This window comes from Cyprinodon tularosa, unplaced genomic scaffold (genome assembly GCF_016077235.1).
Source record: "Cyprinodon tularosa strain WSP-4 unplaced genomic scaffold, ASM1607723v1 ctg78, whole genome shotgun sequence".
Lineage (NCBI taxonomy): Eukaryota > Metazoa > Chordata > Actinopteri > Cyprinodontiformes > Cyprinodontidae > Cyprinodon > Cyprinodon tularosa.
In genome coordinates this window covers 256,129-272,728 of record NW_024039540.1, presented here as the reverse complement: position 1 = coordinate 272,728, position 16,600 = coordinate 256,129, and the positions used below count along the sequence as shown (strand labels likewise).

At 43.4% G+C, this 16,600-nt stretch overlaps 1 protein-coding gene across 1 annotated transcript in view; it reads left to right on the top strand.

The window, feature by feature from the left end:
* Positions 1 to 16,600, top strand: part of dpy19l3 (dpy-19 like C-mannosyltransferase 3) — an 80,426-nt gene that overhangs the window by 8,901 nt on the left and 54,925 nt on the right. Inside the window, exons 3-7 of the mRNA XM_038270844.1 lie at positions 7,641 to 7,731; positions 9,306 to 9,427; positions 9,610 to 9,755; positions 14,447 to 14,570; positions 14,647 to 14,781. Coding sequence (XP_038126772.1) covers positions 7,641 to 7,731; positions 9,306 to 9,427; positions 9,610 to 9,755; positions 14,447 to 14,570; positions 14,647 to 14,781 — 618 coding nt within the window. The remainder of the gene's footprint in view (positions 1 to 7,640; positions 7,732 to 9,305; positions 9,428 to 9,609; positions 9,756 to 14,446; positions 14,571 to 14,646; positions 14,782 to 16,600) is intronic.

The following is a 16,600-nucleotide window of genomic DNA, read 5'->3' as shown; positions in this document are numbered from 1 at the left end:
TTGTTTATTTCTTTAGAATAGCACTATATAGCATAATGTTAACATGAAAGGAAAAAATAAAACTCAAAAGACAAGATATATGCTTAAAACCAAAGTCAAAAAAGTTAGTTCAAAGTTTTCTATCTAAGGAAAACCAGTTGATTGCATCAACTCATTGACTTAAATGCAATCCCTCACACAAAGCACGCTTGTAGCGACAGTGGAGAGGAAACCTCCAGCTGAACCAGGCTCAGTGTGAGCGGCCATCTGCTGAGGCCGACTGGGGTTCAAGGAGACAGAAGCAGCGATATAAAAAGCAGCTGTTAACCAGCTCCACAGGCGGCCCCGTCCAGGAAACACTCAGCTCCAGAGGATGAAGAGAGCACATCCAGCTAGTCACAGTCAGAGAAACAGGACTACACTGGAAAACAGGCCGATCTCCAACATCTAAAAAACAAAGGTGTTGATGGCAGCAGCACAGCTGATATTTCTCTCCAGGATGGAGTCACAGCCAAACAGGAACAGACCAGATGAAGCTACTATGAGAAAAAGCAGAGAGAGCAGAACGTTAGAGATTGAACTAACAGATTCTGCAGTGTGGGAGAGTAGAGATAGAATGAAGCAGAATGATGAAAAAGGGATCCCTTTGTCCTCCAGCAGGCTAAGCCTATAGCAGCATAACTATAGAGATAGCTCAGGATAACTTGAGCCACTCTAACTATAAGCTTTATCAAAAAGGAAAGTTTTAAGCCTAGCCTTAAAAGAGAGAATAATGTTAAAGATTGAACTAACAGATTCTGTAGAGTGGGATAATAGAGATAGAATGAAGCAGAATGAGGTGAGCTTATGTGAGCTGGTGAGCTGATGGTACGAATCGTGCTTCCAGGACGGATCGGGTAGTGAAAGGAACATTATAGGTTAACAAATCAGGAGGAAAAAAGAAAATAATTTTTTCTGTTAGAGTTAAGGAGGATATGGAATCACAGATGAACAGCAAGTTTTATAAAGCCGTTTGACACAAAGAGTGTTTCTCTTTGAAATGAGAGTAAAAATGGTAGAATTTTTTTTTTTTTTTATTAATAAAGGGAACTTGATAAACTAACAAAGAGTCATAAAAGATGCAGGAAACACTCAAATGATTTTCTCAATAAATATAAAAACATTTAAATTTTCACCATCCACAATAACGCACCGTGACGTCACCAACCAGTAGGTGGCGGTAGTTTTCTTTGACCAACATGGATGCCTCCAGTAAAGCACATTCTAATGAAAATTACTCTTAATTAAAAACGCTGATCATTCATTGAACAGTAATAATTTCATATTTAAAGAACTTTCAGAAGTTTGAATTCTGAATATGAGCGGACTTTTCCTTTATTATTATACCAAACTGAACGATTATTGTTCTCTACTTCAAAAAACTGACTTATTTAAAATGCACCGATAGCTTATCCACCGTATGCTGGCATTTTTCGTATGTGAGGCATGTGCTTTCTAAATCATCAAGGTGGGACGGGTGCTTTAGGTAGGATGCTTCGTAGGGTGTACAGCTTGGTTTATCACATCTTTAGCTTTTGTGCAGAAAATGTTGAAATTTCTTCCTCTAGTCATGCACACATACACCATAATCGGGACAAAAGGTAGTGCATGTTAGCTGCATTCAACCTCAACATGCAGGAAATAGCATTTCAGAGAGTCTAAATTTCAATATTTTCCAGGAAACACCCAGACCAGGAGCGTATTTAGGAAATTTGGGGCCCTAGGCAGAGACAGGCAGGGGGCCCTTTGAATTTAAAAGACAACACTAGGTTTTGTCTTTTAAATTCAAAGGGGTTTTGTCCCTTTTCTTCTTGTTTTCCTCTCTATGTTTTGTCCTCAGCTGACTTTTCATGCTGTCTCTAAAAGAATGAAAGATTTTTTCCAAGCACTAAGCTCATTTAGCTGATTGCTCCTTCCTGTGTTTCCAAAATGGCAAAAGTAAATAACCCAGTCCTTCTTTTCACTGTAGACAAGCCATGATCTGCTTATCTGTTCTCCATTTTTCATTTGGATGAAATAATAGCTGTATGAATCATGACAGCAGACAAGATAGAGGAGAGCAGGAGGCGGGGTTACCAATCTACTTGCTCTGGAGAGCAGAGTTCGCTGCTTTTAGATGTTGTCACCAAAGTCTCCAGTAGCAGAAAAAAGTCGCTAGATTTGGCGCTAGGAGCTTTTTTGAAATCAAAGTGCTAAAGGGGTCTGAAAAGTCATTAAATTTATCGACTAAAGCACTAAGTTGGCAACACTGCTTTTCACGTCGTTTGTTTCCATTTATGAAAGGTCCAAGCTGTCTGCTTGGACCTTTCATAAATGGACTGATCCAATGTGGGGGACATTGAGGGGTGAGGTTAATATTCCTTATTAAGGTCCACAGATAAGGAATAGTTGTATTAACCACACGTGTACCGTATTTTCACGACTATAAGGCGCACTTAAACGTCTTTTTTTTTCCTCAAAATGTGCGGTGCGCCCTATGGTGCGGTGCGCCCTATGTGTGTTGTAACTGCGACTTTTGAGACCACCTCATTGAGGAGATGATGAGAGTGGCTGAATGTAAGGAGACCAGGTGTTTTTTTTCCACCCCTCACCATCGCTGTTAATATGTAACTCCATGCGTGCCCATCTCACAGCTGATGTGAAAAACATGGGGAAACAAATTAACGCTGTGCTCGCTGTTCAACCGCTCGACATCGGTGTGAACCGTACCCAGCAGGTGCAGCAGAAGCAGCGAGTTTACATGCAAAGTCAATGGTTGACGGGCATATAGGTGCAGCAAAAGGTCCTGCAGCGCGTTTTGGTGCAGCGCGTCGGGAGCGTTTAAGCATCTGACGCACCGCCAACGCGCTGCTGCTGCTCAGATGGAAAAATTTAAGTTTTGCTGCTGGACGCGCCGCATCAACCAATCAGAGAAGCTGATCTGGGAGCTGACAGCGAGACTGACACAGCGCTCTGATGACATATGATATTAACGCAAATGAAAAAGGCTGGATGAATGAGGAGATGATGAAAGGCAGGTGTATGTGAGGAGACCAGGTGCTTTTTTCCATGCATCACCATCGCTGCGTGCCCGTTTCACAGCCGATGTAAAAAAAAAGGTGAATCAAATGAACGCTGTGCTCGCCGTTATCCCGGGGGGTCTGACAAAGGAACTTCCACCGCTCGACATCGGTGTGGAGCGGCCGTTCGCAGTAAGGCTGCGAGCGGCGTGGGAGCGATGGATGACAGACTGAGACCACAGTTTCAGGATAAGTGGAAGGCAGCGCCGTGCAAGTTACGCCACCGTTTGCGGATGGATTGTAGATGGACTGTGTCTGCTGGCTCTGTTGTTCAAGCTTTCGCAAAAGCCAGCATTATTTCTGAGGAGCTGCGCTGCACGGAAAGTGACTCTGACAGCGAAGAAGGGGAAACTGGCATGTCTGATTTAGCGCAGCTGTTTTATTCAGAGGAATGCTGAGGATAACAGAGGATGATGACTTTGATGGGTTTGATTAATACTTTGTAATAAATACATGAATAAAGCACAATCATACTCAGGTTTGCTTCCGCTCTATTTTTCTACCTGAAAACTTAATTCAACAGCAGCCTGTGGGCGCGTCTCCTCCTCTTCAGCGCGGTTGCTGGCAGGTGTTTTTTCATCTAAATAATCTAAATCTTGCAGCTATATTTGCTGTGATCAGTTGGAATAAAGTAGTTTTTAATATGTTTTTAAGTGAGAAAGGCCACCTGAAAACTTAATAATTGCAGTCAGTTCATCCAGATTATCTATTTCTGTCGGAGGCGCTCAGACCCCCACATACCAGCGGTGCGCCGACAGGAGAAATCCTTTCGTTCACCGCGGCTGCTGGCAGGTGTTTTTTCATCTAAATAATTTTAGCTGCAGGCACCAGGATACCGGTAATAAAAGCGAACATATTCCGTCGGCAGGTTTCAGGATTTTAAGTTAATTTAGGAGTGACCACAGCGCTGTGTCATCTGCGATGTGTCTGTCTCACGGCCAGCTGCCAGGTTTGATTAATACTTTGTAATAAATACATGAATAAAGCACAGTCATACTCAGTTTTGCCCCCGCTGTATTTTTAAATACGCAGTAGAGGTATTTAAAGGTAGTAGAGGACATGTACCTGTATATAAAAAACACGCCCTATAGTCCGGTGCGCCTTATGTGTGTGTTAAATACAGAAATGGGACACATAACTGAGAGTGCGCCTTTTAGTCCGGTGCGCCTTATGGTCGTGAAAATACGGTAAACAGAGTTTTTATGGGCCCTGGGTAACTGCCTAGTATTTCCTGATGGTAAATCAAACCATAGGCAAAGCCTAAAGATGTGATACGGTATGAAATATTCCCAGCTAAAGGCTTGATCCTGACGCTCCGATAATGTTGGACGCTGCTGATTATCTCCCTCTGTGGAGCTCAGCTGGCTCAGCTTGTCCTCCTGAATTCATCAGGTGTGAGCTCATGTCCATGCGGGGTTTATTTGGAGCCGGCACTCATAGCTTCTCACCATTTCCTGGGCCACAAATCCTCCGACAAACGTTCACCCAGTTTTCCAAACAACGTTCCAACATGTTCCTCCCAATCCTCGTCTCATCTCCTCCTGAGCCTGTATGCGTGTGTGTTTTTATAGACAAGAGGTCAGCGGTAGTCCTCTCCGTCTTTATTTCCCTCTCCCCCCGGCTGCTGCAGTTGTCCACAGGCTGTCCTCTTGTTCACACTCTGGGGCTCGGTCTTTGTGTTTCCTAATTCGTTTTCCTTTCAGCTTTCTGTTTTATCTTCAACATGACGCCGGGAAAACGGAGGCAGCGCTCCATTCAGGAATTTCCTCATCCATGGATTGTCCAGGCGTCCCATCCCAGATAGAAGTTATTCCATCCAGGGGACAGAGAGCTTTCGCACGGAGCGGACTCTCCTGAACATAAACCCAGGATTATCTGTATCCCTCAGATTCTGGTGCAAAGCCAGGGCTTGTTTTGTCTTCAGCGGACTCCAAAGAGGATTGGGAAGGAAAGTCGCTCCTCATTCTCTCTGGCAAAGAACTGATTTAAAAAGCTTTCTGTCATTTATCTGGAGGGACTTGAAGTAAACCAGCAGTGTTTCTCCCTGCAATGGATCTGGATCAGCACTGTGTGGATTTGCCTGGATTCAGCTCCTGAAAACTTCCCGGGATTTAGGAACAATCTCTTTTTTTATGATGGATCTCCGGAGGAGATGGAAGGCGAGCCCTGCAGAGAGCCGCAGCAGTAGCAGGACGGAGCCAGCGAGGATCCGACGACCATCCGGTTCTTTATCCGCTTCAAGCGCTCTGCTGCGGCGGCCTTGGCAACAGCTGGTTTCCGTAGTGGCGGGGCTGCTTGTTGCGGGGCTGCTGGCCGTGGCTCAGGCCTGGTGCGTCAACGCCATCCATGAGAATCTGCTGTGGTTCTCTCAGCTCACGGTAGGAGGCGCATCGTGCTCCAGCTCTCCTGTGTGATCCGTAGCATCCAGAGCTAGCAGGGTTCAGTCAGTGATGAAGTTCACAGACAGCTGGCGCACCTCTCAGCTCCCAGCTGGATTCCTGGACCTCGTTAGCCGAGCTGCTGCTCAGCTGTATGCAGAGAAATCTGTCCAGGATTACGGAAAGATGTCCTAAAAAGGGACATCTGAAGAAAATTACAAATATTAAGTTTTATTTTTATGCAAGTTTGTTTTCAGGTGAGCAGCAGCTGCTGATGGAAAATGTAACTTTAGCTGCTGGAGGCGTCGCATCAGCCAATCAGAGAAGCTGATCTGGGAGCTGGCAGGGAGACGGACGCAGCGCTGCTGATGATGCAGAGCGCTATGATCAGTCCTCTGAAACAATTTATTAATGAATAAATAAACTTAAACCCGATCTGTCGTTCACATTTCCAAATAAATGAACTGAATTCACACAACTTTAGTGTCCCTCAAAATAATAATAATAACTGAACTTAATTGATCTCAGCATTTGACCCATCCCTGTGGGGAGCAGTGGGCTGCCATCGTGTGGCGCCCGGGGAGCAGTGTGGGATTAAGGGTCTTGCTCAGGGACCCAGGGTGGGAGTCTGTGGGGATCGAACTGGTTTCTGCAAACTTCTCAGGGCGAACTGCTCTAACCACTAGATCAGAGGTAACCAATTAAAACCCAGCGGGGTCCGAATAAAAAAAAACGTCAACCAGTAAAGGTAATTTTAAATTATAATCTGTTACTTTAAACAGAATTTAAAACTGAAATAAAATTAGGTGTGCGTTCATGTTATAGCGTACGTTGATGTTTCACATAAAAAAAAAACATTTTCCATTTTAAAGTCTAAAGTGTTTTTTGAAGTAGAGAACAACAATCGTTCGGTTTGGTTTATAGACAATTTACATTCAATTTAGTTTATTTCTATAGCGCCAATTCACAACAAATGTCATCTTAAGGCATTTTACAGTTCAACCAGATCATCCAGTCAGATTAATTCAAAGTTTTCAATTTAAGGAAAACCAGTTGAATGCATCGACTCATTGACTCGAAGGCAATCCCTCACACTAAGCATGCTTGTAGTGACAGTGGAGAGGAAGAACTCCCTTTTAACAGGAAGAAACCTCCAGTAGAACCAGACTCAGTGTGAGCGGCCATCTGCTGAGGCCAACTGGGGTTCAAGGATGAGCTACCTGAGAAACTAACGTTACGTTTCCCCACTTTAAAACGAAACAAACATGGTCGCTCATCCTGCTGATCAGCTCTCCTCACTGCCATCGAAGGCTCCAACGTGTTTTCTGTTCAGGTGCTGCATCATAACAGTGGTGCTTCCGTGTTATGTTAATTTGTTTTTACAAAAGTTGCATGTTACGACTTTTTTCGCTTTAAAAAGCGCAGGCTGTTTTAATTATTGTGATCAATTTGCGCCGGCGCATGCGCGCTTCATTTGCAGTCTGGACGCTGAGGGTAAACATCCTGCGGCTCTGACTGCAGCGCTGAGAGGGACTCCTGCTGCCGACGGTGGCGGATGACGCATTAATCGCGCGACACAACTAATCGATGATAAAATTCGTTGCCAACGCTTTTAAAAGTCGATTTTTATCGATTTTATCGATTCGTTGTTGCAGCCCTAATTAGCAGCATAATATTTTCACAGTGTTGAAAATAAAGGCGTCAGATTCAGGTCACATATGGGCAAAGAACTGAGCTGTGGGAATGAAACCTGAGTGACCCGGTCTCCCTCTGTGTTCTGGTTCTGATCCATTAAACAGAGAGCCGCCCTGTTAAAAAACCAGGCTTTTTATTGAGTTATTGTATGCTTGGTTTGTGAACGGCTCTGGATGAAGCCCAACTCTTTACCTAAAGCTGAGATTTTCATTTCTCTGCTGATCAAACACAGATCGAAGGTATTTCCCCAGTGAGAGTAGTAGAAACCGGCTGGATGTCGTAAATCCGGAGCCTCCTCCTCTCCTGCTGCAGGGGGACGGTAATCCTGGGATGTCTGCTTCACTCTCTGATTGCTGCCTCTGAGGATCAGCCGCCTTCCTTCTGTCCTCCTCGCTTCTTTCTCATCTCAACAGAGAGAAAATCTGTTTTCCACATCATCCAGAACCAAGAGCTTAGATTGATATCACTATGTTGGCCCTTCTGCTTTCAGGAAGTGGAGCGGGAGATCTCCTTCCGGACGGAGTGTGGACTCTACTACTCCTACTACAAACAGATGCTGCAGGCTCCGTCCATCCAGGAAGGTACGCTCAGCGCCGTCTCCCCTCCTCTGTATCGTCTCTGGTTTATTCTCCTGTATCCTCATTGATGAACAGCTGGAATAAACTATAAGAACTTCATCTGACGACCTGACAGTTAATCTCTTAATCTCCTTATCTAATAATAATAATTTCACTTAATTAATCTCACACTGGAGAAATTTAGCTCTGCATCAGCGTGCTAACATTAGCTCTCCTTGCTATCACCATGCTATCTGTCACTTTCTCCAATGTAAGATCAAAAAAAGTTTGATTATTATTATTATAAAAACGAATCAGTGACACACCGTCCCTTGGAAGATATTCGACTAGGGCGTCACAGTTCTGTAATTGCTGACAGCCTTTGAACTCATCATGTCTTCCAGCTCACCATCTTGCTGCAGAACATCTTGGCTCAGTCTGGAGCTTCTTGGTAAACGCTGTGAATAAACGATAAACGGAGACGTCGTCACTTTGGGTCATTGTTGCATGCATTCAAAGGGGGTGGTGGTGGTGGTGGGGGGGGTTACCTTTGGTTCGACCTTCCACCGGTAATCTGGAGATTGAAGCTGAAGTGAAGTTAGCTTCCTGCTCTGACTGATGAGAAGCAGATTTGAAACTAAAACCAGCAGGTCTGATAATTTTTCGTCCTGAACACATTCAGCGCTGCACATAAGGAGGAACTGACCCATAAACCTTCTGCTGGGGGGTTTATGGGCCCCCCTCATCCAGTCAGATTGATTTAAAGGTTTCTACCTAAGGAAAACCAGTTGATTGCATCGACCCATTGACTCGAATGCAATCCCTCACACTAAGCATGTTTGTAGCGACAGTGGAGAGGAAAAAGTAATTTTTAACAGAAGGAGACCTCCAGCAGAACCAGGCTCAGTGTGAGCGGCCATCTGCTGAGGTCCATTTGGGTTCAAGGAGACAGAAGCAGAGATACAGAAGCAGAGATACAAAAAGCCACTGTAAAAGGCGGCCCCGTCCAGGAAACACACAGCCAGGCAGACGAGCTCCGAGCCAGCTCCCATGTCAGAGGATGAAGAGAGCACAACCAGCCAGTCACAGTCAGAGAAACAGGACTCCACTGAAAAACAGGCCGATCTCCAACATCTATAAACAAAGGTGTTGATGGAAGCAGCACAGCTGATATTTCTCTCCAGGATGGAGTCACAGCCAAACAGGAACAGACGAGGCAAAGCTACTCTGAGAAAAAGCAGAGAGAACATAACGTTAGAGTTTGAACTAGCAGATTCTGCAGAGTGGGAGAATAGAGATAGAATGAAGCAGAATGATGAAAAAAGGGGTCCCTATGTCCTCCAGCAGTCTATGCCTATAGCAGCATAACTATAGAGATAGCTCAGGATAACCTGAGCCACTCTAACTATAAGCTTTATCAAAAAGGAAAGTTTTAAGCCTAGCCTTAAAAGTAGACAGGGTGTCTACCTCACGGACTAAAACTGGTAGTTGGTTCCACAGGAGAGGAGCCTGATAACTAAAAGATCTGCATCCCATTCTACTTCTAGAAATTCTATAGCAGCGTATCTATAGCAGCCTCCTCACTGTTTGTCTTTCAGGGCTGTCAGAACTGATCCAGGATAACTTGACCGAGTCCAGGAGGACCATTAATCTCCTCCAGCGGATGAACATCTACCAAGAGGTGTTCCTCAGCGTTCTCTACAGGCTGCTTCCCCTACAGGTGAGATCTGCTCCCTCTAGAGGCCACTCAGTGCAGTACTGTACGACTAAGAAAAGGCTACTTTAGCAGGAACATTCATTGGGTTTTAGTCATGAAACTTTTAGGACTGAATCTCAGCAGTTTTCCTGTCTTATTCACAGAGCCATGTCTAATAAGACTTTTTCTGTGTGTGTGTGGTCCAGGCGTATCTGGAGCCGGTGTATTTCTACATTTACACAGTGTTCTCGCTCCAAGCTGTCTATGTGATAGCTCTGTACCTCACAGCGTGGCTCCTGTCTGGTTCCTGGCTTGCCGGTACACTGACTGGAGTCTGGTACATTCTTAATAGGTGAGTAAGAACAGGGCGGGGGGCAGGGGGCTCTGGGTGTTTGTCCTCTGATAGAACTCAAATGACCTGGAAGTGGTTCAGCAGCACAAAGAGAATTATAGAAATAGTTATACAAGAAATGCAAGTTATTGATTAATAAATCATTCTAAATTTGATTCTAAATAAATTGATCTTCTCAATAATCCAACTCATTGATAGGCAGCCATTTTCTTTTCATGTTTCCATAGCATGTAGGATTAATTTGCTGAATTCTAATAAAAAGTCCATCATTATATTTTATGTATATATTGTTCCAGCTGTAATGGATGCAGACTGAATAAATTATCTATCATTAATAGAGAGGGTATGTTGCTCTTACCAGAGGCGTAGCCAGAAAATTTGAATAGGGGTGGCCATTCGATAACCGATGTTCACTGAGGGTTGGCCGAAAGCGGATAGGTGCGTTTCACCATCCGATCCGTCCTGGAAGCGCGATCCGTTCTGCGCAGGTGCCATCAGCTCATTAGCGCAAGGTTAACAATGTATTTCCTGAGAAAATAAAATCATTAAAATCCTTTCTGTTTTATCACTCTCTTCCCGATCTGCACCAGAAATGGGATCCTTCGGCTTTGGATTGAAACATGAATCTGGTCTTTTTAATTTCTATGTTTTCCTTTCGTGTTAACATTATGGTATATATAAAGAGAGAAACAACTAAAATGCAGATAAACATTAATTATATTTTCTGGACTGCTCTGATGCCTGATGATGACGGCAGAGAAGCAGTTTAACAGAGAAAATGTAAAAAGCATCAAAAATGTGTCAGAAATCTATTTTTAAAGATGTGTATTAGCATTATATAGTGAGTTTAGTATAGAAATAAGGTAATTTACTACCATAATGACATTATTGATGGAAACCTGGATGTTTATCTGTTCGTGCATGCGCTGGATGGATCGGGTAGTGACGGCGCCAAAACCTCAGGGTCAATCTAAGCTGTTCCAACAGGAAGGAGCACAGCATTCATTATTTCTAAATAAAGACAAACTATACTTTCCTGCAGCTTTTGCTAACTAATAGATGTATTTATTTAAACATCAAAGCTGTCTAAATTAAAGGTATAGTGGACAAAATTTCTGGGGGGGGACATCTCTTCCATTGTCATTGCCTTCCTACGTTTATCAAACATTGTTCTGCATAAAACCAATATTTACACGTACTAATATCTACATGAAATGGATTTTTAAGTTATTTTTAAAATAGTTATTTATCTATGATTTCATTGAAGACTCCTAGAAGACCTACAGAGACGCATCATTTTCTCTTTACCCATAAAACACAAAATTTAGTTCTCAAAAGAGGATGAATTCTGTATTTATCATCTTTAATGTTGATGTTCATAATTAACCACAGTGTTTTATTTGTCAAGTAACTGTTAATATATGAAAAATTAAAATGTTTAATAAGTTTGAACTTTCCCCTGGAGAGTATTACTGCTGCCACCGTCTGTATTAGAGAGCGAAATAAATGGTAGGGGTGGCCAATAATTGGCTAAGGGGGGCCACCCCTGGGCCCCCATCTAGCTCCGCCCCCGGCTCTAGAGTATAGATTATTGACCTTTGTTTCAGTGAAGCAGATGCTAACTGCGAGCTAGCTCTGTGTTTTAGTCTAATCCATCAATCAGTTCAGGGAGAGACGTTGTTCTGTTAGCAGAGCTTTAAACAGGTGGTTCCTTTCAGAGGAATGTTAGAACCTGCCTCCATAAAGGTCATGACCTCATAAAGCTTCTCCAGCTACCATGCTAACTGCTAACATGTCTTCTTCTATCATGTTGCTAACCACTGATCTCTATTTAATCTCTGGATTTTGCAAATTGCCTGTTGGTAGTACGGGGATGAAATGAAGCAACCAGCCGCCATATTGGTACTCCCTAATAAGACCGGTTGCAATGTAAACAATCCGTGCGCTACAGCATCCAATAATGATGATGTTCTCATTTTCAGGGGATCACTTTGACACACACTGGCTGTTTCATAGCATCAGTAGATTAACTTTAACTTAAAATAAAAATAGGCCAATCACATTACATAGTTATTATGAAGTCAATGAAGTCTATAAATCATGTAATATAACATATTATAGAAATCTGTCACAACCAAATGAATGTGTTAATGGAGCATAATAATACGATTGTGCCAATTGTCATTGTCATGTAATATAGATGTATGTATTACATTGTTATGGTAATTAAATAATACATATGATATCAAGATTTTACATCAAGACTGAATTACATGTGCATGTCTGTTAATTCTGTAGTATTATTTGCAAATTATGCCTGCATGATGCCATATACCTTTATGCTGTGTCTGTGCATCAGCCTTTTTCCCATTAATATAACAAGCAATTTATTCAGCACGACTTTTTCAAATGAGAAAAAACAAACGACAGCTTCATGCACTTAATAAAGAATTACTACTCTGACATTTTACAGTTTACTTTGTATTTACTCTACTTTCTATTTTGTAACGTTAGATGCAATGTCAAAGGCTAATTTAGTCAATATCTTCCAGTCAGTCCGAGATTGCCAGACTAACGTTACGCTACATACAATGCTATAGGATCCGTCGGTGTATTGATGGATTTTCTTGGTTAGTTCATCCACTGACTGTGAGTTTATCTGTGGAACGTCCTTCCTGCAGCAGCAAAAAGCTTGTTTTTGCAGCCTAATGCTACATGTAGGCGTTTTTACTGCGTGTCTCTGTGGGAGTGGGGAGTACCAACATGGCGGCTGGTGGCTTCACTTTTCTCGGGAAATCAGTGATCCAGTGATAAATAGAGATCCCTGGTTCCAACGTTTAGCGTAATGTCCTCCAAACTTCCCATCATCGTGTCCTTCTGATCCCAGCAGAGAAGTTCTGCAGCGCCGCTAAATGGGCCCATTTAGGAGAACTGAAGGAATTTATCCAGAGTTTAGATTTACTACCAGAACCGCAGAATTCTGGATCCCTGGATCCGTTAGTGGAAATAATCCAGACCGGATTCTGGATCCATTCATGGTTCTGCTCCACCATGGATCCAGTTTACTTCTGCAAATCCCAGTGAGGCTCTGCTTTAGGATGAACAGTGGCGCCCTCTAGTGGAAGGCAGAAACATTACGTTGAAATAAATTCCTATAAAGCAGACATTATTAATTAATCCAATGGAACCATTAATCAACTATTAATTGTTAGTCGACTATTTGTTAACGTCCTTAATTTAATTCAGACTCTACCACTTATTTTGGGGACGTTTTTACCTGCTTAACTTAAAAACTGAAGTTTAAACTCAGCATCTCGTCATCCATGCCTGTAATAAGAAGTTTGTTTTGTGCGCTTGGAAGTTGTGACTGGATTTTATTAAAGTTTTAAGCCGCTCAGTATAAAATAAATATTTTGATTGAGATGAGAAGTCTGCTTCCTGGTTTTTTAAAGTACCAATAGTTTGCTTACAATCATTTAATTAAACTGTCTCAGTTTCAGGGGAATATATAAGTATTATGCTATGATTTGTGGGCTGCTCAGTGGGGCAATGGGTAGCAGCAAGAAGGTTCCGGGTTCGATTCCCGGCCCGAGGTCTTTCTGTCTGTTCTCTCTGAGCATGCGTGGGTTTTCTCCAGGTACTCCGGCTTCCTCCCACAGTCCAAAATCATGACTGTTAGGTTAATTGGCTGATCTAAAATTCTCCTTAGGTGTGAGTGTGAGTGAATGGTTGTTTGTCCTGTGTGTCTCTGTGCTGTCCTGCGATGGACTGGTGACCTGTCCAGGGTGGACCCCGCCTCTCGCCTGTAGACAGCTGGAGATAGGCACCAGCATCCCTCATGACCCCACTTGGGATGAAGCATGTCAGAAAATGGATGGATGGCTCTAATTTGTAGTTAATGGTCTGTCGTTACCATATCTTAATTTGACAAACGGGATTTTCTTGATGTTCTTTTTCCTGTTTGCTGTGATTGCAACTGCAGACCTTGCCGGATCGGAGCAAAAAATAGCTTGGCTCTATATTTTATCCGTGACAAGACGGGAACGTACGTGGACGGTGACGTGCGGAGGATGTGAAACAGCTCTCACATGCCGTGGGTGTTGCCATAGGTGGAGGCACAGGTGAAGCCACGGGTGGTGCCACAGGTGGAGCTACAGGTGGTGCTGTCGACGGTGCCACAGGTGGAGTTGCGGGTGCTGCCGTGGGTATTGCCACAGGTGGAGGCACAGGTGAAGCCACGGGTGGTGCCACAGGTGGAGCTACAGGTGGTGCTGTCGACGGTGCCACAGGTGGAGTTGCGGGTGCTGCCGTGGGTATTGCCACAGGTGAAGCCACGGGTGGTGACACAGGTAGAGCTGCAGATGGTGCCACGTTCAAACTGAACTCGAAAGAAGTGAAATCAGTGGTTTAGCTTTTTTTATCATGTAGCGGCATTTTCAGGAGGGAAGCCATGTCGAGGACGCGAGGTGACATAATGTGAACCGTGCGTTCAGGCTAAAGCCGCAGGTGGTGTTGCAGGTGGTGCTGAAGCCGCTGTTTTCTGTTAATCAATCAGGACTGCATTTTGTGACATACAGCTGAGAACAGCTGAGCTTTAATAATTTATTTAGCGAATGGTTCCACTGGTGGCGCAAAGAGGACTGAGCATAAATGTTTAAAGTTGATCATTGACCTTTTGCTCCTCCTTCCAGGGTAGATACCACTCGGGTGGAGTTCACCATCTCCCTCAGGGAGAACTGGTCTCTGCCTTTCTTCGCTCTGCAGGTGGCCGCCATCACTTGTTACCTCAGGCCTCAGCTCAGCGCCTTACAGCAGGTACACTGTCAGCTCGGAGCAGATCTGTTGCACCTGAACCCAGCGGTCTGAGCGTTTCTGTGCTTCCTGTCCTCAGAAGGTGACGGTGTGGCTGATGTTTGTGACGACCTTCTGTTTCTGTCTGACCTGGCAGTTCAACCAGTTCATTCTCCTCGTTCAAGCTCTCATTATCTATGCTTTGGACTGCGGCGACCTCCTATCAACCACACAGGTAGCTAACCCGCCAGCATGCAGCTGGCGGCCATTTTCAATCTCTTCTGCTTAGTCTGACTTCACTGGACTGGACTGAGGGTTTCTGTCTGACTGTATTTCAATGCTGATTCACTCATATTTCTGTGAACAGGGTTTCCACGGGTCATTAAAAGTCATTAAATGATTAATTTTTAACATCTTTGGTCATATTTGAATGTCAAATCATTCTGGTTTAAACATGTATATAAATGTTCTCTTTATCAGACCTTATTGTCCCAAAATTTGGAAAATTACTATTTAAAAAAGAAAATGTAAAAGGCATTCATAACACATTTTTTTTTACAGATGTGTATTAGCATTATTTAGTGAGTTAAGGATAGAAATAAGTAGTTTTAGTACCATTACAATTACATTATTTATGGACACTTGGATGTATATCCGTTTGTACAGAACAGATCGTGCTTGCGGGACGGATCGGGTAGTGACAATTTTGTTAGCATCCTGTTAGCGTCCAATGAATTTCCATCAGGTTTTACTTGAAGCCAAACACCGGCACAGACATTTGAAAATGAAAAAAAAAAAAAAACAGATTTCCAGGTTCCTTTGATCTTGGATCAAATTTTCCTCCTTTTTTCATTATTCTCAGAGAAAGGTCTGGGTTTTGGGGCCCGGGCCCTTTTATGACCTTTTTCAGCCATTCAACACTTCAAGCACAGCTACCCAGTCAGAATCACTCAAACACAGGTGATGCTCACAGGTTACCTGGAGGTACAGGCCTCGCACATGGATCCACAGGAAAAAGCTGGAATTAAACCCACGTCTCTCTGATTGCAACACAACTCCTGTTCTGACTTTTTACCCCATTGGATGCTAAATTAGTCAGTAATGACTATCATCCATGGTCTGCAGACTGATACATTCTGACAGTGAGATCCCTCTGAAACCTCTGCTGCTGACGTCTCACTCTGTGAGAAAAGGTTTGGAAATGAGCCTCCAGCTGCTGAACTTTAGTTTTTCAACTAGAGGTCTATCATCTTCCCCTCGGCATATCTGCCTGTGAAGCTGAGGTAAACATCCCGGTAGAGGCTGACCTGTTCATGCAGGATCTCCCTCCACCTGTGGGTGTTCAGGTCACATCGATCGCTTTCGCCTATGGATGCCAATGTGATTTGGTGGCGCCATCATTTGGAGGTCGACAGCTCCGCTCTGTAATGGGTTGAGCAGGCAAAATAATCTATTTTAAACAGCTCTAAGTCACTGAATAATATCCATCCATCCATCCATCCATCCATCCATCCATCCATTTTCGGACACGCTTAATCCCAGTGAGGGGTGCTGGTGCCTATCTCCAGCAGTCAATGGGCGAGAGGCGGGGTCCAACCTGGACAGGTCGTCAGTCCATCGCAGGGAAACACAGAGACAAACAGGACAAACAAACATCCACACTCACACCTAAGGAGCATTTAGAGCAGCCATTTACCCTAACAGTCATGTTTTTCGACTGTGGGAGGAAGCCGGAGTACCCAGAGAGAACCCACGCATGCTCAGGGAGAACATGCAAACTCGATAAAGAAGGACCACTGAATACTAAATCCATTTATTTTCACGGTTGTTTTTTTTTTTTTTTTTTTTGCTGAAAACAAATAGTTCAGTGCATTTGAAAATCCTTAGTGGGGTTAAGAGTAATAGAATATTCTGGTAGGATGTATGCATGTTGCAAAGCACAGCCACTCATACTTTTTATATTTTTTTTACTGCTATATACACAAACATATTTATACATGTATACACAGATTTATATATACACATATTCCTCACTATCAATATAGATAGAGAGA